Source organism: Erythrolamprus reginae, chromosome Z, assembly GCF_031021105.1.
Source record: "Erythrolamprus reginae isolate rEryReg1 chromosome Z, rEryReg1.hap1, whole genome shotgun sequence".
NCBI classification, from domain to species: Eukaryota; Metazoa; Chordata; class Lepidosauria; order Squamata; family Dipsadidae; genus Erythrolamprus; species Erythrolamprus reginae.
This window is the reverse complement of record NC_091963.1, coordinates 145,651,254-145,678,117: the sequence shown is the minus strand read 5'-3', so window position 1 is coordinate 145,678,117 and position 26,864 is coordinate 145,651,254. Positions and strand designations below refer to the sequence as shown.

Here is a 26,864-nt window from a genome sequence, read left to right as displayed (position 1 = left end):
TTTCTCAACATTGAACTTCATTTTGTTAGTTTGGGCCAACAGTGTTAATCTATCGAGGTCTTTTTTGTATTTTGAGCCTATCATCCAGGCTGTTCGCTACCTCTGTCGTCTGAAAGTTTGATTAGTTTCCCCTCTATTCCCTTGTCTACGTCGTTGATAAAAATGTTGAAGAGCACTGGTACCTCATTGCCTCCCTCCCTCCCTGTCGATTTGGAACCATTGAGGACAACTCTCTGGGTGCAGTTGGTCAGCCAACTATTGATCCATCTACATGTGTTGTAATCAATCCCATTTTTTCCAATTTGTAGAGTATGAGATTGTGGTCTATTAGTGCAACCTGGAATTGTATTGTATTGTGTTGTTGTTTGCATGGAAAAACTTCATTTCATTTCAATAAATTTCCTTTAGTATTTATTCATAACAGTTTACAGTGGAAATAGATTTAGAGACTGAATGGTTGGGACCCAGTATGAAAGCCTTTTTAAAAAATACTGTTAAATATACAGGAATCACAGTGTATATTACATTTCAAAGCACCCTAACAAATCCAGTCTAGTATCTTTATAATATATATGAAATATATAGTCATAAAATGGTAATCTGCTTTTTACTGTATTTGTATAGTGCTTTAATAATCAAGTATATTAAACCCATGAAAATGTCACTGCAAAAATTGGGCATAATTTAATTCATCTGAAATATCATAACAGCAAGAAAATAAACTAAATGAAAGTTAAGTTCAACAGGAGTGTTGAAAGGAAGAATGGATTACATTAAAGAATCTTGGACAATGATGGAAATGACATGAGCACTTATTTTGGAATGGGCTTCAATATGAATGAATCTTAAATATGATACATAAAGCCTTCCTTAACAGAAAAAACAATATATGTTCCTATAGGTTTTATAGATACTTCCTTAGACAGAAAATAGTTTTTCTATTCTTTTTTCAGCATTTTGTTTACAGAAATCCTAATCCTAATCTGACAAAAACAATTGCTCCCACATATAGTACATATGTTTCTTGTAGACTGCATTCTTTCTATTTCTCTGAGCCAGAAATATTACGTTATGTACTAAATTCTCTTTGTGAGTTGCTCTCTGTTGTTGAGGTCAGGCCGGAAAACAATGATGTAGCATTTTGGCAGGAATATGCATCCCAGTAATGCAGCACTGGAGGACAAGATGGAGAAGACCTCCACAGCTACCATGATTTTTCCTTTTGTGCTCAGATAGGCTGGAAAGAAGGAGATCCACACACTGCAAAAGGCCAATATGCTGAAGGTGATGAACTTGGCTTCGTTAAAACTGTCAGGTAATTTACGTGCAAGAAAAGCCACAATAAAGCTGGCGATGGCCAAGATACCCATGTAGCCCAAGACACAGTAGAAGAAGAAAGCTGAACCCTCATTGCATTGTAAATTCATTTTTTGGGACTCTGAGTGCATATCCAACTCAGGGAATGGAGGAAGCGTCAACAACCAAAGAATACAAATACATACCTGGAACAGAGAACAAGAAAGAACAATGCAAAAAGCCAATCTTTTCCCTACCCATCTCCTTATCTGAGATCCTGGTTTAGTGGCCATGAAAGCCACAACTACAGTGATAGTCTTGCCCAGTACAGTAGAAATGGCCACTGAGAAAGTAATGCCAAACATTGATTGTCGGTGAAGGCAGATTACTCGGCCTGGCCGGCTGAGAAAGAAGAAAGAGGAGAGAAAACAGAGCTGAAGAGAGACAAGCAAGGTATAGGTTAAGGACCGGTTATTGGCTTTGACAATAGGAGTATTCCGGTACTTAAAAAATGTTCCAAATACCAAAGATGTGAGAAAGAATAAAGTAAGAGCTGCTGAGGCTAAACCAATTCCTAACGGTTCTTCAAATGTTAGAAACACAACTGGTTTCAGGATACAGTCTTTCTTTTCTTTATTTGGATAATGATCTTCTGAACATTGAAAACAGTCATCCATATCTGGAAGGAAAATCAAGGAATTTGTCATCTAGGCATTCCAAATTATTGAAAATCATATATTTATGCACCCGTGTAGTTTATCAAAGTTTGCTTAAGGCTAATGAGGACACAACATATACATAACATATTTTTTTCCACTTTTAAACAATGCAATACCATATACCTTCAATTTTCAAAACAATACAATTAATTTACATTAATATTCAGTATTTATCATCCAACAATATGCCGCCTCCTTTACTTTTATCATCTGGAAAACTTTCATATTAACTTTTTCAATATCATTACACAAACTCACAATACTATTTGCTATTACATCTCATCTATTTGCTTTCACTTATCTATTAAATTTAATTATATTCAGGCCAAAGTTATTATTTTCAATTGTCATACATCCTTATTTACCTCTTAAAATTTTACTTACGCTTATCATATACTATTTGCCGTTCAAAAATAAAAGTTTTTTAATCTTAAATATTAATTATCCATACTTTATCTTCCAAATCTTACAAGATATTATCATAACCATGTCATTCCCAAGGAAAAAAGGAAACCAACTTATATCCATTAAATCTACTTATTTTCTATTATTACATTTCAACAGCATCAGTTTAATGAACTCTTTTTCAGTTCTTAATGGGGATATAGTATTCAATTATCAATCCATCTAATCAGTATAAATTTCTTTTATCTAAAAACCTTTAATAAAATATTCCCAACTCATCTATCATTTTATCTATTTCTCACAATGTTTCATTATATTAGCTTATTCTAATTGTGCTTCCACTGCCAACTTAATATAATTATCATGCCTTCCTCTATTTATACTTCGGTGTCATCTTCCCTACTCTATTTATGTTTTTTCACTGTATACCCATTGTAATTATCTTCCCTACTCTATTTAGAAACATAGAAACATAGAAGTCTGACGGCAGAAAAAGACCTCCTGGTCCATCTAGTCTGCCCTTATACTATTTTCTGTATTTTATCTTAGAATGGATATGTGTTTATCCCAGGCATGTTTAAATTCAGTTACTATGGATTTATCTACCACGTCTGCTGGAAGTTTGTTCCAAGGATCTACTACTCTTTCAGTAAAATAATATTTTCTCATGTTGCTTTTGATCTTTCCCCCAACTAACTTCAGATTGTGTCCCCTTGTTCTTGTGTTCACTTTCCTATTAAAAACACTTCCCTCCTGGACCTTATTTAATCCTTTAATATATTTAAATGTTTTGATCATGTCCCCACTTTTCCTTCTGTCCCCCAGACTATACAGATTGAGTTCATTAAGTCTTTCCTGATACGTTTTATGCTTAAGACCTTCCACCATTCTTGTAGCCCGTCTTTAGACCCGTTCAATTTTGTCAATATCTTTTTGTAGGTGAGGTCTCCAGAACTGAACACAGTATTCCAAATGTGGTCTCACCAGCATTCTATATAGCGGGATCATTATCTCCCTCTTCCTGCTTGTTATACCTCTAGCTATGCAGCCAAGCATCCTACTTGCTTTCCCTACCGCCTGACTGCATCTGTTCACCCATTTTGAGACTGTCGGAAATCACTACCCCTAAATCCTTATTTATTTAAATTTATATTTTTTCATTGCAAACCTAGTGTAATTATCTTTCCTAAACTATTTATATTCTTTCACTGTAAAACCTAGTGTAATAATCTTCCCTAACCTAATTATATTCGTTCACTGTAAAGACAGTGTAATTATCTTCCCTGATCTATTTGTATTGTTTCACTATATCTTTTCTTACTCCATTATTCTATAATTACTATATATCAATATTTCATCATCATCAATAAATTTATTTTTTATAATTGTTTCTAAATTATTTCTAAATTACTTCTCTAAATTAACTAAAATAAACTGTTTATTTTAATAATTTATTAAACTTTTATTAATTTTTATCTTTAATTATCACAATCAATATTCTATAAATCCCAAGAGTAGTATTTAATTCATCATCCTTCTTCTTTTCCCTTTCTTTCTTCCCATTAATTCATGCAGTAAATCAAAGTAGCATCAATCATAACTTCATCTCAAAAAACAATTATTCTGCTTAATTTATAGATGTTTAAATCTTGATAATATTCAGCCTGTGTGTTTCTTTTTCTTTTACCCTTCCTTCCATTGTATTTCCCAATTGCATAACAACATATTATAACAGCCATATAATTTCAAGTAGACATTAATCATATTCATCTATTTATCAAATCAATTATTCTTTTATAATTTCATCATTGTCCAAATCTTTTTTCCTCCATTCTTCTTCTTTCTTTATCACATTTGTCCCTTGTCTAACAGCATATGTAGCATGGCTAAATATTCTCACTTCATATTCAATCTATTCACTTCACTCAGACAGTTCCTGGGTTTTTTCCATCATTCAACAGTAACAATTAATATACTTCCCCTCACAGATAAACAAAGAAGGTTCTTTGTATATTTATTATAGTAGATAAGATGTTCCCAAAACAAAGTCAGCATTTGTCAGAAAATAAATCCAAAATTTCTCTTGTAGTAGCTCCGTCATCCAGCAGGTGGAGCTGTTTTACAAATTCCATAGAGTTCCTTTATTTTCTTACTTGACATCTTAAATCGGTAAAATAAACAGTAAAACAATCTTCTTCTTTTTTTTAGGACATTACTATAATCCAAATTATATATCTTTACTTCTTAAATCCAGTTTTGGGCTATTGCTGTTTCAAAAGTTGTCGCTCACCACAAATATAGGTGCTTCTTTCCATTTCCGGGAACTTTATTTTTTACTCCAAACCCAAAATAAGTTAAAACAGTTTCAAAACTTTATTTGGCCACTTCACTCACCAGCACCCCTTCAAATTCAATCTCCGTCTCTACAGCAAAGTTCTTAGAGTTCTCTTCCCAGGTGTTCCCTCACTGCTTCAATCCTTGTGTTGCAGTGTCAGTGCCATGTCTTAGGTCAGCTCAGGCATGGTAGTATGACCGATTTCACACCACCACCAGTGGACGTCAAGCCCATTCTTCTGGGGGTATGCCGACCCCAAGCCTGACCCTTGACAGTGATTCCATCTTCACCTCCCCTCCAAGGAGGATCTGGCCTGGTTCCATAGGAACCGGACCCCCGGTTGATGGGGATTCAGAGCCCTCCCATGGGAGAAGGGGAACTCTGTGCTTTCATAGCTGTAGGCCTCGTCCATCTCCACCTAACCTACCATTTTGATTTGAAATCTTCCCTTCTATGCATGGAACACAGTCATAGCAGCAGAACTGATTTCCCTCAATCCCTTTCTTCCTGGATCCAGGGAGACAAGGTTTATTACATTGAGAACATGGAAGAACCTGATGAGAAACATGAAAATGCTTTGAAAAGGAGAATTTTTGAACATTTTTGGAATTTTTCCCTTAATGGGGTAATGTGATTACTGACTTGTCAACAGGATACAGTATTTAACAACTTTGTCAATAACTTAAAATAATGTAGTAATTATAATGCTATAGAAATGCTTCTGTCTGAAGAGCATGAATAAATTATTACAGATGCCCATTCTTCTGATTTCATATGGAAATACAGTATCTACCAAATATGCAATCATGGTTTTCACATTGTAATATCATATTTATCAATTTGAGGAATCCTTGACCATCCACAACATTTCAAATAATATCCCATTTTTAATTTAAAAAATAGAAATTACATTTCTAAAGAGACTATTTTCAATATGGGGCCATAATGGATTAAGGTGAAACCACTAATTCAATACCTGATTAAAAGTTGGGTGCCAGACAATGAGATCTGTGTCAATGAATAAATCCTTTCCTTTTGGAGCCTGTAGATCCATCTTTCCAATTCTAACTCTCTGAAAGGATTTGTTTGGAAAAGTGATCAAGTTGGTAATGTCAAATCCACTTGTTGCTTCCCCTTTCTCATTCAGGAATATTCTTTCTCTGGCTGAATTGTTAAAAGAAATGCCTTGAAGATTTGAATGGAGCTACTTGAAAATGAGTAAAAGAGAGATGGAAATAAAGGCAATATAGTAGGGAAGAAAAAATCATTTCCAAGTTTCATTCACCCATTCTTCCCATTCCTAGAATATCATTAAATTTAGACATTTAATAATCAGTATTGCATGACAATGAACATGTTTACACTATATATTTAATTTGATATCAATATAAGGAAAGTAATAACCTGAAAGAAAATGAAAAAAAGGACTTTGGAATTTTGTCCTTTTTCAAAATTATGATTTAGATTCACTACTTAAAAAACTACTTCCACCTAGATCATATCTAATCTTTCTTTATTGATAGAAAGCTCTTTGACAGTTTGTGATCTGACTAATGTCCTTTGGCAAAATTTTAGAATTTGTGAATCAAGCATTCCTCTGTAGAGATATACAAGATAGTGATTATTGCAAATATGTTTAATGGTTCATATTATGGATTCCACAACTAAGAAGGACCACTTTCATTGAGACAGAAAGTTCAGCTTGTTTCCCATGAAACATTTACAAACCATGTAGAAAGTTCTTAGGGAACTGATTATCTTTTAGGACAAAATGAAGAGTAATCCAAATTATCATTTCAATTATCTCTTATTGTACAATATCTGATGATTTACTATATAACTTCCAGTGACATATAAACCATAATTCATACAGTAGTTCCTCAATGATCAGAATAACAACAGAAAAAAAAATGTCTATATCTATTTCAGACAGAACAGAAGACCTGTAGGGCTTCTAATTCAACACCATGCTCAAGGAGGAGACCCTATGCTATTTCAAATATGGGGCTGTAGATTTCATAAAAATCTTCAATATTGGAGCATCCAAAACTTCTACAAACTGTTCCACTAAGTAATTGTTAATTGTTCTCACTGTCACAGGATTGTGGGGGCAATATGCTGGCTCTGTTAAAATGTGCTATCGCTAACATGTTGTAAGCCGCTCTGTGTCTAAGGAGAAGGGCGCCATTAAAATCAAACAAACAAACAAATAAACAAATAAATAAATAAATAAATAGATAGATAAATAAATAAATAAATCCCTCCTTATTTTTAGATTGTTTTCTTTTTCTTTTCTTTTACATTTTTTAAAATTTTTATTTCACATCTTTACATCACAAGTATAATATTTCACTTTCTTAATAGTAATGCAATACTCCTATCCATATTTTCCATTTCATTAAGACAATTGTTTTTTAATATCATCCCTTACTCCTTTTTTAAAATTTCCCACACTTCTCTCTCTTCTCCTCCCTCTATCCTTCTTACTTTGCTTCCCTTTGCTTCCATCCTTCTCTACATCCCTTTCTTCTCTCCAACTGCTCTCCTCTTGCCTCCTCTTAGCTTCTTTTCTATCCTCTTTTCCACTACTTCCCCACCTCTACTCTCCCTTTCTTCTTTCCTCTCCTCTTTCTCTTGTTGTGTGCTTTTATTCTAATAAATCTAGGGATGGTCTTCCAGCAGTCTTGACTCATTACTTTTAACATCTCTTTTCTCTTCTATTTCTTCTTCACATTTTTCACTCATTAATATACTCAATTTTAATGTATATTTGTCTAGCAATTTTTCTATATTTCATTTTCCCTCCCCTCTTCTATTTCAAGTGTGCCATATGTGTTTCTCTTTCATTCTTATTTCCACCCTATTCATTCATATTTTCTTTTCTTTTTTCAAAAGGTTTTATTTTTCTACACCTTCTCATATACAGATTCAACATGTTTGTACCTTCCACTGTTACATATGCCTTACAGAATTCATAATTATACATTTTGTCCATCATTCATGAACTCATATTTCATTTTTAAGAAAAATTAAAAATGCATAACAGCCTGCCCCTTTCACCATTCTTCTTATACCCCCTTTCTTCTTGCGCTCTTTCCTTTGAACTAAACGACTGTCTCTTTACACCTCCTGAATATCTCTCACACTTTCATTTTTTTCTTACTCTTTACCTCTGTCTCATAACTCTCCTCCTCTCCCTTCCTTTCTACTTCCTCTCCAACCCTCTAATTCTTTCCTGGGTGTCCCAAACTATTAAAATATTATATTCACAGACTGTTGCTGTAAAATCATCTTTGAAAGTTATGTAACCATTAATATTCTATTTTGTTACTTATGACACCAAAAATAAAAATGAAATATTTGTGTTTCAGGTATATAATACCAAATTCACTTTCTCCAATAAAAGGCTAATTTTGTCATCTGGATTCTTCCTCTACTTAAATTATTGAGCGCATCTACTCCATGTCGGAACCCAAATTAGTGGCCTTAAAGGACTTCATTGATAAAAATTTGGCAAAGGGTTTCATTTGGCCCTTTCAGTCACCCCTGAAAGCCACGGTTCTTTTTGTAAAGAAAAAATTGGGAGAGTTGTGTTTATGTTGCGGATTATTATAAGCTCAACACCATCACAGTGTGTAACAGATACCCATTGCCACTCATTCCGGAATTGATGGAGAGGCTTTGGTCGGTGACCATTTTCACCAAATTAGACTTGAGAGGCGTGTCCAATTTAGTTAGGATATTTAGTGAGGATATGTGAGGGGGACGAGTGGAAGACAGAGTTTTGGATGCAGTATGGACATTTTGAATACACTGTCATGCTGTTCCTGTTGACCAATGCCCTGGCCATATTTCAACACTTTATGAACAATATTTTTAGAGACTTGCTGGACCAGTTTATTGTCATGTACTTGGATGACATTTTGATCTATTCCCCCTCTCAGAAGTGCCACAACCAACATCTACGTGAAGTACTGCAATGCCTGCAAAAGCATAAACTGTATGCCAAGCTGGAGAAATGCCAGTTCTACTAGAACAGAGTCGCCTACTACACCAGTAGCAACTCACTACTGATGTATGTACTGTATGTATGCATGTATGTATGTATGTATGCATGTATATAGATATTACTATAAGGAAGAGTAAGAATGAATTGAAGCAGAATGAATAAAAGGTTCTGGAATTATCAACCTTCCTTAAATTATTGTTTAAATTATGATTTAGATCAGGGATGTCAAACTCACACCATCATATTGTCATCATGTGACATACCAGGACTTTTTTTACCCTTTGCTAATTGGGGGTGAGTATGGCTAGTGTATGACCCATCCATCCAATAGGCGGCAAGTCTGACACCCATGATTTAGATTCACTACATAGACAATTAATTTAACCTAGATCATATCTACCTTTCCTCATCATCCTTTATTCACATTTTAGAATCTGAGACCCTAGCATTCCTCCATAGAGAGATGCAAGTTAGAGATTATTACAACATGTTTCATGTTTCATAATATGGATGCCTCATCTAAGAAGGGCCACTTTTATTTCATTTTCTAAAATTCTGATAGAGACAAAAAGTTCAGCTTGTAGAAAAGTCGCATAGAAAATTCATGGAGAATTTATCATTTCTGGAGGAGACAATGCTTATTGAAATAAAAGAAGGGTCTAATACAAAGGGAATACCTGCCAAAACTGGAAAAGTGGAAGGTCAGGATTTTTACAGATCGTAGTTTTTTTCCTATTGAAATGTAAAGTGCATAGAGCTTGCAAAGCATGAGCTACAGCATAAACTGCATTGTAGATGCTGTAGCTGTGACCAGTCATCTCCATTTCAAAGGCAGGTCCAGGAAGATCCTCAAGCTTCATCTCACCACTGCACTGCTTACTATGCATTTCTTGTAATTCTGGTTTTGGGAATGAACAATCAAATGCTTGTTCCCAAACTTCCTTTAGAAACTCATTTCTGAAGACTGAAAGAGGATTTATGGTCTGAAGAAATTCCTTGAAATCTACAACTGTTGTGGAATGAACAGTGAAGGAAAAAGCCCCATGAAACATGTGGAGATCCCAACTGATTTGAAATCCTGATAATATGAAATCAATCTGTGCAGTCATGATCCATACCCTTCTAAATAATGCAATTTCCTTGCTTTCAGGATCTACCATAAATGTGGCAAATCTTAGCCACATAATTGTCAATGATTCTCCATAGACAACAAATACATTGGCTTGGCTATTTATCCAATTCATGGAAATAACTAAGATTCTTTCAATTACTTCTGGGTAGTCTTCCAAATGAATCAGTTGTGCAAGCCTTTCTATGAACGCTGAGCAGATCCCATTGTCTGAAAATAAGGGCTGCATTTTCTGTAAGAAATTTTCTCCATCATTGTTATCAACAGCAAATATCCCAATCCATGTCCACTTGAAATGATGGAGCAGTTGGACAATCCCAATGTATTGATTGTCCTCTTTGGGGACCATGAAATAAACTGAAGAGAGCTTACTGATCAAAAATTCTTCTTGAGGTAATGAGCCGTATGTCAGCTGTAAGAAAGTGGAGTAGTATTCTCTTGAGTTGTAACATCAAATGCAATTGTTCTGATCTAGTTTTCATATAAAATATATACAAGGAAGGGATTGTTTTCCTGAAATTCTTCTAAGCATAAATATGGAAAAGAAGTTTTTCAATTATTTCAAACATATAGAATTGGTCAATTCTTTTGATAGATATAAAGAATACTATTGTCTTTCCTTGGGTGTGGATTATCTTTGGATACTCAGTTCTTGTATTTGCCTTGTAGTTTCAAAATTATGTTAATTGATAGTCCTTCAACTATACAATCCTAATCCCAATGTTTATTGCTTCCTAATTAATTGATAACAAGCTAAAGAACAGAATATAGAGTAGAATTTTTCTCTTTAGCCCTTTCACAACTTACTTGTGGAATTTTGAAGGATCCTGAAATTTCAGCAATATGAGATGATGTGGCAAAATCCAGTCCCCCTATGATAGACATGAGATTCTTTTGTCTATCACATTTATAGTTAAGGATAAAATCATGGGATTTGAAAAGTAGATCCAGAGTGGTGCGATAAGTCATCCTTGCATTCATGTAACTGTCATAGATATGGAATCCAAGTGTAATGTTAGGTAAGATCTCGGTGTCCTCATTGATCTCCTTCACAGCAAATGCCAAGGCAAGGACATGTTGATGAAATTTGGTGAATATACTGCAATAATTTAAATATCCCAGTTGAAAGAGAAAATTGACAATTCTCATAAGATGCCGTCATTTCTGTATGAATAACAAACTATTATTTCCCAGATAGTAAAAAGATAATCACTTTTACCTGCATTTTTAATCTCTACAGAGGATCCTTGATGCTCTCTGAGCTTGGTGGCTTACTTGCAGACATTTCAAAACCCAAAATAGGTAACATCATCATTGCCTAGCACTGAGGATGTTATCTAGTTTGGATAATGAAATATTTCAAGAAAAAAATCTCAGAGAGCAACAAGGACCCCTAATTTCCATCCTGATGTAAAATATTCTCCTTTACTGGCAATTTCTATGGAACTGAAATTGATTTTACACAACATTTCCATGACTTCTGAGAAAAATGTGCTTCAACAAATACAAGTAGTCACTTTTTTCAAACTACTATATTTTTTATGATGTTTTTTAAAAATAGTTTACTGACAGATTCAGGAGGCAATACATATTGACTATATGTGTCTTTTGTGAAGAGATCTTTCTAAACCTTTCTAAAAATTATTTTTATCCCAGAAAATCTTCATATAGAGATTTGTTGATCTGAACATTTGTACATTTCATGTGAAAGACTTTAAACAAAATAAAATAATGTAAAAAATGTCATTTCTTCTTTCATTACAGGATTTTTGAGAATCCTTTATAATAATAAGATTAGATAGAGAAATAAGTTCTTACACAGGTATTTCATAAGGTTTCCTAGAAGGATTTTCACTAAATTTAATTTCATAAAGGTGGTAAGCAAAATGAGATGTCATGCCACCAATGATGAAGTCTCCAGGCTGGTACCACTCATGCGGAACAAGGAAAGCATCACTTGCAGGGCATTTCAGAGTAACTATTTTGTGTACCAAAAACACCACAAGAAACATCTTCATGCTTTTGTTATTGTGAAAATGGTTTCCCTTCCATCCTACTGATCAGGAAGTACATATAACAAACAACTAAAGATTGATCCAAGTGTTATTTCTGACAATGCACCTAATGAGAAAATCTATTATTTTCTATTTGAAGATCTCTGAGAGCACAAATTTGTGTCTTTAATTCTACCCAGACTCTGGCGGAGAGAACAGAAGGTAGAAACCTGAAGCAATGAATCTGACAGAAACATTATTATCTTGGTGCCAAAATTCATGTGGTTCAAATGTGTCTTTATATTTAAGCTGATACCTTGACTGTTATTGAATATCATCCATTCTGTGCAGCCTTTCATGTTTTGTCCTAGCAATGAAAATATGGTGATCCCTATAGGAAATAATTATTTTGTTTTGATAAGTTGATAATTGGCTAGTGGGTCTTTTTTTTTTAAATTGACCAAATAACAATGAAAATTATATAAGGGAGATTTGCAGTAAAATATGCTTAGTTGTTTTAAATTGTTGAAAATGTTTTTTGAATCTATTTTCTATCAGTTTTTCACAAAATAGAATATGAACATATCAGTCATTTATTGTGTGTATTATTTATTATTTATTAGATTTGTATGCCGCCCCTCTCTGGACACTCGGAGCGGCTCACAACACAAAACATGGTACAAATCCAACAATAAAAAGCAATGTAAAACTCATAGTAAAAAAAACCAATCATACATCTCAGACAAACCTTGCGTAAAATGGGAAATGGCCTGGGGGAATCAATTTCCCAATGCCTGATGGCACAGGTGGGTTTTGAGAAGTTTGTGAAAGGCAAGGAGGGTGGGGGCAATCCTAATCTCTGGGGGGAGTTGATTCTAGAGGGTTGGGACTGCCACAGAGAAGGCTTTTCCACTGGGTCCCGCCAGACGACATTGTTTCATCGATGGGACCTGGAGAAGGCCAACTCTGTGGGACCTACCTGGTCACTGGGATTCGTGCGGCAGAAGGTGGTCTCGGAGATATTCTGGTCCGGTGCCATGAAAGGCTTTATAGGTAATAACCAACACTTTAAATTGTGACCGGAAACTGATCGACAACCAGTGCAGACTCCAGAGTGTTGGTGTAACATGGGCATGCCTAGGGAAGCCCATGAAAGCTCTCGCAGCTGCATTCTGCACGATCTGAAGTTTCCAAACACTCTTCAAAGGTAGCCCCATGTAGAGAGCATTACAGTAGTCGAACCTCAAGGTGATGAGGGCATGAGTGACTGTGAGCAGTCATTCCCGGTCCAGATATGGCTGCAACTGGTGCACCAGGCGAACCTGGGCAAATGCCCCCCTCGCCAAAGCTGAAAGATGGTTCTCTATCTTGGATAATTAAAAGAAATAGCTATATTAATTAAACAAAGAGAACTAAGAGATTTTAAAGAAATAAAAACTACAGCATTGGAAAGCGCTCAAGCAGTAGTGGTATTGGGTTGGAAAGAGTCTATAAAATGGACGTTACAGAACTGGTATTGGTACAAGGTTGATCACATTCATTTTGGAATCATGGAAATAAGATTAAACAAGTTTGATGAAAATAAATTAGAGAAGCTGATGGTATGATGGAAAAAGGTGAAAGATTATATGTTGAGTAGAATTTGTGAGAAAAATGTGAAAAATAAACTCCAATCACTCTTTGAATAGTAAACAAATGCAAATTAGAGCTGGGGGGGGGGAGAATATAATCTAGTAAATATTTGAACCCCCCGCAATTGGTGGTGGTGGTGATGGTTATTGTCAGTCGGGTGATGGGCACATGCACTGTGCACTGTTTTATTTTTGTTTTATGTAACCTTGTGTGCAAAACTAATAAAATATATTTTAAAAAAAAACAAGAGCAAATTTTTTTTTAGGTAATTTATTAAGTAATAACCAGTCTAAACTAATAGGTAAAGCATATAAATATATGATAGGACATAAAAATATAGACTTGACCTTAAAAGATAATATGACAAGCTGGTGTAAAAATATAGGTAGAGAAATTGATATTAGATACATGGGAAAAAGTTTGGATCTCAAACTGGAAAATGACAAAGTCGGTTTCGTTAAAAGAAAACCAAATCAAGATGTTCTATAGGTGGCATCTCCCACCGAGTAGAATAGCAAAAATGTTCCCCAATATGTCCCCATTATGTTGGAAATGCAAGAAAGAAATAGGTACCTATTATCATCAATGGTGGATGTGTAGTAAAATTAAGCTTTATTGGAAAATGATAGAAAGAATTTTAAAAGAAATAGTAACGCTGGAGATAGAAAAAACCCCGGAATTTTATTTATTGGGTATAACTAGTCAGAAATATAAGAAAGAAATTTTACATTTAGTTATACATATTTTGATGGCGGCCAGGATTGTATATGCGCAAAATTGGAAAGGGGAAAATATCCCCAAAGAAGAAGAGGTTATCAAGAAAATATTAGATTGCGCTGAAATGGATATGATGACAAGATGGTTAAAAGACCAAGAAGAATCAGAATTTTATGTAGTATGGAATAAAGTGTATATATGGATAAATAAGAAAAAGAAGAATGCATGACTTACATTTTGCTCACCACAAGGAATCTATTTACTTAATAAGAGCCCCCCCCCCAAAGGGAAAAAGAGCACAAACGTCCTTGCCACTTGCCTAACTTCATTATAACAGCAGCTTCAGGCTCTTCAAATAACTTCAAATAAATAAGACAAATAACTAAAGGTAAAAGAAAGAAGAAACTGCTATGGTTTAGCAATGATGTAAGGGCTGTAGTCAATGAAAAAAAGGCTGCCTATAGGAGGTATAAAGAGTCTGGAAGTATAACTGATAGAGAGGTGTATAAAATGAGACAGAAGGAGGCGAAACAGATAATATATGCTGCTAAAACCTCAAAAGAGGAAGAAATTGCCAAATCTGTAAAGAAGGGGGATAAAACCTTCTTCAGATATATTAGTGATAGGAAGAAGAAAAACTGCAGCATCATGAAGCTTAGTACCAGGAATCATACTTTTCTCAAAAGACACCTTACAATATAATACTATAGAGGGATATGGGGTATGGATTCAGCTCCAGTGATCTTAGAAGCCGATGTCTTAGAAGAACTTGAACGATTAAAGATAAATAAGGCAATGGGTCCAGATGGCATCCACCCCAGAGTTAATAACAATAATAATAATAATAATAATAATAATAATAATAATAATAATAATAATAATTATTATTATTATTATTATTATTATTATTATTAATTAGATTTGTATGCTGCCCCTCTCCACAGACTCAGAAATACCGTATTTGGCCAGTGTTGTGCCTATCCACAAGAAGGGCAGTAGAGAAGAAGCTGGTAACTACAGGCCAGTTAACTTTACATCAGTTATAGTTAAAATAATGGAGACTCTACTCAAAAAGTGGATAAATCAGCACCTAAAAAACAATAACTGATTGGACCCAAATCAGCATGGCTTTACTGAAGGCAAATCATGTCAGACTAATCTCATTGATTTTTTTGACTATGTCACAAAGGTGTTCGATGAAGATGGTGCCATGGATATTGCCTATCTGGACTTCAGGAAAGCCTTTGATACGGTTCCGCATAAAGAGCTGATAGATAAATTAGTGAAGATTTGACTTAATCCCTGGATAGTTCAGTGGATTTCAAGCTGGCTGAAGCGTAGACATCAGAGAGTTATTGTCAGGTGCTGCCAGTCAAAATTCAGACAAATAAAACTCAGAGTCCTTTCATTTAAGGTTCAAAGTGAATTTATCAAAATCAGAATTTGAAGTATCAAAAGCAATGCAAAGTCTGAATAAAATGGTGCATAACCCACATACTAAAACCCCTGTCATAACCCACATACTAAAAGCACTGTCAATGTCTTCATCTGAACTGGCTGAATTGCCTGGCCCTGGCCCCTCCTTCTGGCCTCCCTTGCCTGCCCCTGCCCTGCCTCGCCCTACCCCTCCTGAGGGTCCTCGCCCACCAGAAAAAAATCTGTCTCAAGATCTCCTGGATACCTTTGACTCAGGTAGTAGGCGAATCCCCACCAGTTCCCTCTCTCCACCAAGCGAAGGGGTCATGGAAAGGTTGCTGAGCCCAGAATGGGACTTCCTCAATACTAGGAATTGGGAGCATCCACAAAGGAGATTCTCCCTTCTGCAGCCTCATCGGTCTCTGGGCAGACTCTCCCTGGACTTCCCCCACTGGAGGAAAGAGTTCCGCCCAGAGAAGAAGCCCCAGTTGGTTCTTCAGGCCAAGATCCCTCCTCCCTCCCAGTCCCACTCTCTCCGCTTCTCTCTCTCCTCCTTCAGGTGAAGCCACACAGGACTCTGCCCAGAAACTGATGATGCTCAGGCAGGGAGAATTCCCATTGGTGCTGCCACTCGTTCTGGCCCCTCTCACCTCCAATGGCAGAGATGAATGCTTCTCTGCTACACTCCCTCCCCACATGCAGAATGTGGATTCTTCCTCTGGGGCTGGAAACATCTGGCTGCGCATGCACACAAACACACACACACACACACACACATGCACACACACACACTCACGTTCCCCTCAGGGAAATTTCCATAATCCATCCTAAAGCAAAAGGCTCATTTTTACTATTTTTATTATCATGGCATAAAATAAAAAATAAAATGAGTAAAGAAATGAGAAAGGGAGAAAAGAGGGAGGAGAAAAAGGTGGGAAAAAGAGGAAAAGAAAAGAAAGGGAGAGGGGAGGGAAGGGAAGGGAAAGGACGAAAAAGAAAGGGAAGGGAAAAGGAAGATAGAAGAAGGACAAAAAGGAAAAGGAAAGAAAAAAGAAAGGAAAAGGAAAAAAGGGAAAAGAAAGAAAAAGGGAAAGGAGGGGGGAGGGGAGAGAAAGGAAAGGAAAGAAGATAGAGGAGATAATAATAATAATAATAATGATGATGATGATGATGATGATGATGATGATAGTAATAATAATAATAATAATGATGATAATGATGATAATGATGATAATGATGATAATGATGATAATGATGATAATGATAGTGATAGTGATAATGATAATGATAATAATAGTAATAATAATGATAATAATAGTAATAATAATAATAGTAATAATAATAATAATATTAATAATATTTCTAATTTCTATAGTTTATTTATAGGCTTTATAGAAACACTTTCACATTCAGTATCTGTTGCTGAACAGCTGAATTCCTCAGAATTTTAGAGAGCTCTCTTTATTATTATTGTTGTTGTTGTTGTTGTTGTTGTTATTATCATCATCATTATCATTATCATTACCATTATCATTATTAATTAGATTTGTATACCGCCCCTCTCCATAGACTTTAGCAAGATTTATTGAAAGGGGACGGAGCTGCAAGAATACCCATTGTTCAACAATTTCCCCTTTCTGCATACTATCTAAATGGAAATCAAACAAAAGTCATATTAAGAATATTTCCAATATGACAGTGGTGTAATATATCATGTTTTTACATTTGTTTTGGCTGTGAGATGCTCCTTGTGTTCAGGTCTGGCCTCAGAAGGATAATGTAGCACTTGGGGATGAAGATGCAGCCCAGCAGACCAGCACTGGAGGCCAGGATGGAGAAGACCTGCACAGCCACCATGTATTTCCCTTTGTTGCTCAGGTAGGTGGGCACAAAAGTCACCCAGACACTGCAGAAGACCAGCATGCTGAAGGTGATCAACTTGGCTTCGTTGAAGGCCCCAGGCAGATTCCTGGCCAGGAAAGCCACTGTGAAGCAGCTGGCAGCCAGGAAGCCCATGTAGCTGAGGGTGACGTAAAACATGACAACAGCCCCTTCATTGCATTGCAGGATGATCTCCCCCTGCTGGGAGTGGAGGTCAGAGTCAGGAAAAGGGGGAGAAACTCCCAGCCAGCTGGAGCAGATGACAATTTGGACAGCAGAACAAGACAGGATGATGGAGTTGGCCAAGCTCTTCCCCAACCATCTCTTCACTCGGTTTCCTGGTTTTGTGGCCAGAAAAGCCAGCACCACCGTGATGGTTTTGGCCAAGAGAGAAGAAATGGCAACTGAGAAGATGATGCTGAACACTGTTTGTCGGAAAAGGCAGGTGGCTTTCCTTGGTTGACCAATGAAGAGAGAAGAAGACAAGAAGCAAAGCAGGAGGGAGACCAGGACGATGTAGGAGAGGTCCCGGTTGTTGGCTTTGACAATGGGGGTTTTTCGATATTTAATGAAGATGATTAAAACAAGGTCTGTGATTAAGAACAACAGTAGGGCAAAAGAGACCAGAATGATGCCCAGAAAGTCTTCATAAGACAGGAAGGTTATAACTTTGGGGATACATTGGACTCTGCGTTCATTAGGATATTTATCGTCCGGACATTTGGTGCATTTTTCAGTATCTAAAAAATAAAAAGCAATATTTCTTTTATATATATTTTTACATTACAAGAGATATATCTTTTCTGGACAACACCTAATTTCAGGAACATTTTCCAAGACCTATTTTTAAACAATTTCTTTCAAAAGAGCTTAGAAGGATATGTAAAGTTGAGTAGAGTCATAGGATGTTAATTATTTTCTGTGTAGTGTGTAGAATCTTCATAGGAACCTACATTATTAGAGGTTAATAATGAATTATATAATATTTTAGCCAAACATCCTGAGTCCTGCCCCATGGAAGTTAAAGGGACTTAGGGGATGACTAGAGTATCCTATAACATCTGGAAGCAATATGCAATTAAGGAAAACCTTCCTAACAGTGAGAAAAATTAACCAGTAAAATAGCTGGCCTCCAGAAGTTTTGTTTTCTTCAATACTGGAGGTTTTTAAGAAGATATTGGACAGTCACTTGTCTGAAATGATATAGATCCATGATTCAAACTTTGGCACGGGTGTCAGAGGTGGCATGCAGAGCCCTCACTCTTGGAATGTGTGCCATTGCCAGCTGTTCTTCTGATTTCCAGTGTAAGCAGTGGAGCACTGAGAAACAGCCTGAACATAGCCTGGAAATGGTCCAGAAAACAGCCAAAAGAAAGACAGTTTTCATGCCATTTTTGGACCAAAAATTACCTGAAAAACAGCCCCCAAAATGGCCAAAACAGGCAAAATGCTGGCCAGCTAGTCTTTGAGTTTCCAATGCTCCAGCATATGTATCTGCAGGTTCTGGTTTGGCCACTTGGTGCGAAAAAGGTTCGCCATCATGGGTATAGGTTCTCCTATTTGAGCAGGGGGCTCCAGGGTCCGTTCCAGCTCTATTTTCACTGATTGATGGATCGATATGATGGGCAGAATATTTGTGTAATGAGTTCCCTCCAAAACTATCCACAACAACACATGATGGACCTTCTCAGTAATCCTCAAGCGGAGGCCAATATACAGTAAATTGCAAGGTCTTTCAGAAGGTGGAGATGAAAGAATTCATCAAGTTTCAAAGATCTCAGATGGTCCTAGAAAGGTAAACTTAGCAGCACTTCTGCAAACTAAAAAGCAGAAGAGATATTTCCTCTGCTGTTAGTAAAGCTTGCCCAGTCTTCTACCCCCTCCACCTGTCTCTTCCCAGCCCTCCTTCAAAGTCTTTTTGATTTACTTCCTTTTAGATAAGAAATTATGCAGGTTACAAATAAAGAAAAAAAAAGGTTTGCTCCAATCTGCCTTTTAACTTGCACTTTTATGAAAATGTTCTGGATGGATCCAGTTCCACCAAGAGTCCCATTTTCCTCAAAGTCACCCACCTTCCTGAGTGGAGAAGGTCTCCTCCGGACAAGGAACGCAGTCGTAGCAGCAAACTATCTCTCCTTCTCGAGCCCTCTTGACAAATCCAGGATGACAACTTTCCACACATTGGGACTCAGGCAGGGACTGAGCAGAAAAAAGAGAATGTGTTAGGAAATACGTTAGGACTCTCCATCTATAGAAAATTTAGGTAAAAATGGCAGGAGAAACCTAGCCTCTGGTCTTCACTGAAGTATAGTAGAGTCTCGAATCTGAAATAAATGGGCGGGCTGATAGTTGGATAGCTGAAATGTCGGATAATCCAGACTGTAATGTACTGCTTCCATCCTTGTCTCTCTCTCTTGCCCTTTTCATTCACTTCCTTTTCTCAGCTTTGAAGTCAAATTGCATTTTGAACCTGGGGGAGAGGCGGAGGTGCGCATCTGCCTTCCCCAATGACAGCAGGTAGTTCATGAAGGTGGGTCGGGTGGGGTTTTGCCTCCCCACCCACCCCCAGCTGCCCACCCCCCAGTCATGGCAGTGGCAGGCAGGTTCTGTGATGAGTGGCGGCAAGGAGGAGGAGGAGGTGGAGGAAAGGAGGAAATTCATGGAGGGAAGGCATCAGGAGTGAAGGGCTATTCTGTGGGGACCACCCTTCTTGCTCAATTCCAGACCTACTGCCCTTCACAAATCCAGAACTGATTCTAGGGCAAGTTTGTAGCAGTCAGGCAGCAATGTCCTAAATCTGTCCTGGGCTTTAGAAGGCAGATACCGGCCGAGCTCTGTCCCCACCAGGCTCTTCCCAATATAGGCAGTGGGCCAGGTGCCCGCTCACCCTCAAGCTCCCAAAACACCAGCTGGGGAGAGCAGTAGGAGGTGGGGGGTGGCATGCTTGCTTCCTTGTTTGCTGCAAGGGAGGTGGGGTTGAGGGAGCCTCAGAAAGGATGACCGCCAGTCACCAGTCCCAGCTGCTGCAGCCACGGGCTCCGGGGCCAAAGGCGTGGAGAAGGAGCGTGGAGCCTGAGCCGAAGAGGGCTGGGGAGGCATCTGGCCATGGCTGGGGGGAGGGTCCATTCTAGGTCATCCAAGGGCCATGCGGTGAGGAGGCAGGTGAGCTGATTAGTCCACTTGGAGCAGGCTCACTCCGGCCATCGGCAATAAATAGTGAAGGCTCCATTTGTTTTGGCTGCTGTGGTTAAAAGCAGCACTGCCGCCTCCGCCATGCTCTAGCGGTCAGCGCTGCACCTTTCTGAATTTCTGGCCCTCTTCGCCCTCCTTTTCCTCCTCTTCCTCCCCACCAGTTCCTCACAGAACCTGCTGCCGCTGCCAGGACTGGGAGGTGGGCAGCTACGGGGGGAGGCAAAAGCCTGCCTTACCCACTTGCGCGGGCTGCCTACTGTCATTGGGGAAGGCCTCCTCCCTTGAAATGGGACCTCAAGCTTCAGAAAACAGAGAAAAGACAGCAAAATATCTCCCACCTTATTAAGCAACTTTAGCCGTGAAAGAGCATCTTGTTCGAGAGAAAGTCTCTGTCTTATAAAATCTGCCAGAGTCTCTCTCCTGGGATTCTCCTTGGGGAGAACCAAGTAGTAGCAAATGCCCAGATCTGCTGTTATCTCTCCATTTTGGTCCAAGTACAGTTTTTTCTCTGAAATATTCCAAAATCCATTCTTCTCCAGAAAGGGATGAAACTAGAATGGGAAAATCCAGGAATTTGAAATACAGAAAATTGTTTCTTATCCTGCATTGAATCTTTGTTTTACAATTGTCTAATCTGCAAATATGGTTCAATAACACTGCCAGTATCTTCACAAGTGAATGAGAAAGTTTGAGAAAAAATTGTCAATCATATACTGACAAAATATAGAGAAAATATAATCAACACAAATGGTCAATTATAGGGAACATTCTAGAGCAGATGACAAATAAAATGAACAGAGAGAGAAAAGATGATTCATAAACTCTTTGAAAACCACAGGTAGATTCCCAGAAAGCATGGGTTTATCAAGAAGAAAGAAGTCAGGCTAATCTTCTCCCTGGTCATCCTGATGAAAACCACCTCCAGATGTGCTAATTCTAATTCATTGGAATGTGCCATTAACAAATGGATGCAAGTTTTTTCAGCCTGAGAAGTTAGCCAAGATCCTGTTTGAGTTTCCTTCTCTCCCATTAAGCAGCTGCAGGATTCTCCTATCTGATCTGATCCTTCCCTATGCAGCCTCTCTTCTCCTCATCCCTAAAGTCATTGTCGGCTATCATTACACTTCCTAAATACCCTATTATTCACAGTGTAAGATGCATTTCTCCCCCCCCCCCCAAATAGGGTGGAAATGTTGGTGCATCATATGCAACAAATACTGTCATTTTTGACCTCCCAAAGCCCCACCCTATGTGAAAAGAGACATGCAGAGGATTTGGATGGTCTGCAGAGTGCTCCTGGGGGCTGTTGTGGTTGGCTCTGGCCCAGCTCCTGCCCCAAGGAATGTGGAGGTGAATTCAGGGAAAACATCAACATGTCATAGGTCTGTTTTATTGCCGACAGAGTCAGGTAGTGCAGTTTCCTCGGATGAAGAAGAAGGTAGGGGTGACTTGGAAGAGGGGGGCTTGGCACACAGCCCAGGAAGCCAATCTCCATTATCTTCGTTCCATTCGGATGAGGAAGTGTTAGATCCATGCAGGCGCAGAGTTATGCATAGAAGAGACCAATTGAGGAAATATTACAGGAGATAAGAGAGGCCACCTGTGTTTGGGTGGGGCTCACATAATTATAGCAGCTGTTAAATTGGCAGCGTGCGAGCTGAGCACTGTGAAGATTATCTGATCGTAGTTCTTCAGGACCGTGCCTTGCTGTTTCAGGACTTTGTTTGTGGATTTTTCACGACTTTGAAACCAAAGCAGAGCAAAGTGTGTGTGTTTCACTTCGTGGAAGAAAGAGGACTGCGATGTTTCTTCACAGCTGCTAGCTAAGTACTTAAGAACTGATTAAGGGGATTATACAGCCTACAAGGTTGTTTTGGGATGAGTGCTCTTTGCAATACAAAAAAGGTGCTTTATTTCTTTTGAATTTTGTGATTGTTTTTGAACTTTCGTGTGTGTGTGTGTGTGTGTGTGTGTGTGTGTGTGAAATTTGTACCCTTGAATTTTCGGGAGACTCATACCATAGACCCCAGCAGAACAGGGGCTTACCTACTTCTTTGAAATCTTGGTGCAAAAAATACAATAGATTATGGGAACTCTGGTGACAGAACTGGATTTCAGTAAAGGAGTCACAAACAATTGTGTGATGTGATTAGAAAACTGAGGGTTGGATGATATCATAACTAAGTGGACAAGAACTGTCTTTGAAATAATACCGAAATGATGTTTAATCTTTCTTAACTTTTCCCATGAAACTGAAAGTTATAAATAACAATTTGCCATTGGTCGTCAATTTTTTTAAAGCTAATGTGATGTGATTTAAAAATATAAATCTCTCAATTTACAAACCTTATTTGAAAGTTCACTTTAAAAGTTTGATATAATTTTATTTATTTATCCGTAGACTCGGGGCAGCTAAAAACAGTGATAAAAAACAGCATGAAACAATCCAATATTAAAACAACTAAAAAACTCTTATTATAAAATGAAACATACATACAAACATACCATGCATAAATTGTAAAGGCCTAGGGGGAAAGAGTATCTCAGTTCCCCATGCCTGATGGCAAAGGTGGGTTTTAAGAAGCTTACAAAAGGCGAGGAGGGTGAGGGCAATTCTAATCTCTGGGGGGAGTTGGTTCCAGAGGGCCGGGGCCACCACACAGAAAGCTCTTTCCATTGGTCATGCCAAACGACATTGCCTAGTTGACAGGACCCAGAGATGGCCCACTCTGTGAGACCTAACTGGTCACTGGGATTCGTGCAGCAGAAGGCAGTCCCGGAGATAATCTGGTCCGGTGCCATGAAGGGCTTTATAGGTTATAACCAACACTTTGAATTGTGACCGGAAACTGATCGGCAACCAATGCAGATTGCGGAGTGTTGGTGTAATATGGGCATATTTCGGGAAGCCCATGATTGCTCTCGCAGCTGAATTCTGCACGATCTGAAGTTTCCAAATGCTTTTCAAAGGTAGCCCCATGTAGAGAGCATTACAGTAGTCGAGCCTCGAGCTGATGAGCGCATGAGTGACTGTGAGCAGCGACTCCTAGTCCAAATAGGGCTGAAACTGGTGCACCAGGCAAACCTGGGCAAATGCCCCCCCTCGCCCAGCTGAAAGATGTGTCTCTAATGTGAGCTGTGGATTGAGGAGGACACCCAAGTTGCGGATCCTCTCTGAGGGGGTCAGTGATTCCCCACCCAGAGAAATGGATGGACAGATGGAATTGTCCTTGGGAGGCAAAACCCACAGACACTCTGTCTTATCAGGGTTGAGTTTGAGTCTGTTGACACCCATCCAGACGCCAACAGCCTCCAGGCACCAGCACATCACTTTCACTGCTTCGTCGACTGGAAAAGGGGTGGAGGTGTAAAGCTAGGTATCATCTGCATACTGATCATACCTAACCTCCTGCCCTTGGATGATATCACCCAGAGGTTTCATGTAGATATTAAATAGCAGGGGGGAGAGGACCCCTCAAGTGAGGTACCTCTCAAGTGAGCAATCTAGAGTTCGACCTCTGACCCCCCACTAACACCGACTGCGACCGACTGGAGAGGTAGGAGGAGAACCACTGGAGAACAGTGCCTACCACTCCCAACCCCTCCAGCTGGCGCAGAAGGATTCCATGGTCGATGGTATTGAAAGCCACTGAGAGGTCAAGAAGCACCAGGACAGAGAACAAGCCCCTGTCCCGGGCCCACCAGAGATCATCCATCAACGCAACCAAAGCAGTTTCTGTGCTGTAGCTGGGCCTGAAACTGGACTGCTGGGGACCTAGATAATGGGCTTCTTCCAAGGACCGCTGGAGTTGGAGTGCCACCATCTTCTCAACATCCTTCCCCATAAAGGGAAGGTTGGAGACTGGACGGTAGTTATTAAGCACGGCTGGGTCTAGGGTAGGCTTCTTGATAAGGAGGTGCACAAGTGCCTCCTTATAAGGAGCCAGAAAGGAACCCCTCCCCAAGGAGGCATTGACAATCTCCTGGACCCAGCTCCGTGTCACCTCCCTGCTGGCCGAAACCAGCCAGGAGGGACACGGATCTAGTAAGCAGATGGCAGAACTCACAGCTCCAATGGCCTTGTCCACTTCATCAGGTGTCACCAGATCAAACTCTTCGGACTCAGACTTACTCTTCCAGCATCGCTTCTCTAGACGTCTCTTCTGGCGTTTCAACTCCCAGAGCTCCTCATTGTACCATAGAGCTCTATGGGGTCTAGTGCTGCAGAGAGGTCACAACAGTGCAATCCAGTCAAGAGCCTCCGCTGCAGCCTTATTCCAGGCCTCAGTAAGAGACTCCATCGAACTGTGGACGAGTGCATCTGGAATAACCCCAAGCACCCTCTGAAAGCCCTCTGGGTCCATCAGGCATCTGGGGCAGAACTGTCTAATCGGTTCCGCCTCCCTGCATGGAAGGATTGGATCCAGGAAGTCAAGCCATAATAGAAAATGGTCTGACCATGACAAAGGCAACACATCTAAGCCCCTTAGTCTCAGACCATTACTCAATTGCTCAGAGAGGAATACCATGTCAGGTGTGTGCCCCCCCCCTCGTGAGTCAGAACCTATACTACTTGAGTCAGGTCCATGGCTGACATGGTGGCCTTGAACTCCTGCGCTAATCCAGAGGTTTTGCCGAGCGACGGCAGGTTAAGATCCCCCAAGACTATATGTCTGGGGAATCCCACTGCCAGCCCAGCTACCTCCTCGAGGAGCACAGGCAGGGCTGTTGACATGCAGCTGGGAGGCAGGTACATGAGCAACAAGCCCACCTGAACCCCTAAGTCCAACTTCACTAGGAGGAACTCACAACCCGCAATCTCTAGAGCAACGAGTCTACGTAGGCACAGGCTCTCCCTGGCTATAATAGCCACTCCCCCTCTTCCATGGGGTCGCGATTGATGCCATACCTGAAACCCAGCTGGGCAAATTTCAGAGAGAGGAACTCCTCTCTCTGGGCCCAACCAGGTCTCAGTCACACATGCCAGGCCGGCCTCCTCATCCAGGATCAAATCCCAGATGAGGAGAGCTTTATTTACCACCAACCTGGCATTGAGTAGCAGCAACCTGAGCCAAGGGCCAGAATTACACTCATCACCAGTACCCTGGGTTGAGCTCACAGAACCGGAACAAGGGATTGCTGTTAAGCAGCGATTCCTCCTTCCCCTGGAATGGCTAGTTCCATGGCTCCCGCCATATCTGCCTCTCCCCAGCAGGACCCGGATATTCTGACCCTCTGCCACCCCAGAGATGGGTGCCCCCTCCCCTCCTGCCTCTCCAGTGTCAGATGGACCAAAAAATTCATGGATATTCAGTTCATACATTCAGTTCAGTTCATACATTCCTTCCATCCAATCCTAAACATCCATCCCTAAAATTACCCCCCCAATTAATTAATTAAAAATATAAGATATAAAAATATAAAAATATAAAATTAAAATTAAAATGGTTAACCGGTTAGTTGTTAAAATTAATCTGAGACAATGATGTATGGCATAAAAAAGAACAAAGCAAAAACCAGAGGGTAGCGACCTGTACAGTGGTACCTTGTGATACGAACCCGGGGGTTCGGAAATTTTTTGCCACTTCTTACAAACTCTTTTTGCCTTACAAACCCGCTGCCACCACTGGCATGCCCCACTTCTGGACTTCCGTTGCAAGCGAAGGGTTTCGAGAACTTCCATGTTTTTGCAATGGTGCGATTTCGCTGAAGCTTCCCTCACTGGGAAACCTCACCTCTGGACTTTCGTTGCCAGCGAAGCGCCCATTTTTGCGATCCTGGGATTCCCCTCCTGGGATTTCTCTACAGCATCGCAAAAAAGCGGAAGTCAGGAGGTGGGGTTTCCCATTGAGGGGAGCCTCAGGGGAATCCCACCAGTGCAAAAACGGGCGCGTGGCTTGAAAAGGGGTTAAATTTTGGGCTTGCATGCTTTATTTGTTTGTTTGTTTGTTTGTTTATTAGATTTGTATGCCACCACTCTCCATAGCATTAATTGGTTTCCCATTAATTCCTATGGGAAACATTATTTCGTCTTATGAACTTTTCACCTTACGAAGATTAAGTTCGTAAGACAAGGTATCACTGTACAGTGCTGGAACTCAGTTTCTGCACATGCTCAGAAAAAGAAAAAAAATTGAAG

At 39.3% G+C, this 26,864-nt stretch overlaps 2 protein-coding genes across 2 annotated transcripts in view; both read right to left on the bottom strand.

The window, feature by feature from the left end:
* LOC139154299 (uncharacterized) overlaps positions 1-26,864 on the bottom strand; it is a 1,065,525-nt gene that overhangs the window by 492,224 nt on the left and 546,437 nt on the right. The window lies entirely within an intron of this gene.
* Positions 1,077-11,767, bottom strand: LOC139153188 (vomeronasal type-2 receptor 26-like). The gene is made up of 6 exons (XM_070726823.1): positions 11,712-11,767; positions 10,701-10,992; positions 9,442-10,305; positions 5,732-5,959; positions 5,183-5,309; positions 1,077-1,975 (listed from the first exon to the last, which is right to left on the bottom strand). The coding sequence occupies exons 2-6, from the start codon at positions 10,872-10,874 to the stop codon at positions 1,077-1,079; spliced, it is 2,292 nt and encodes a 763-aa protein (XP_070582924.1). The 5' UTR covers positions 10,875-10,992; positions 11,712-11,767.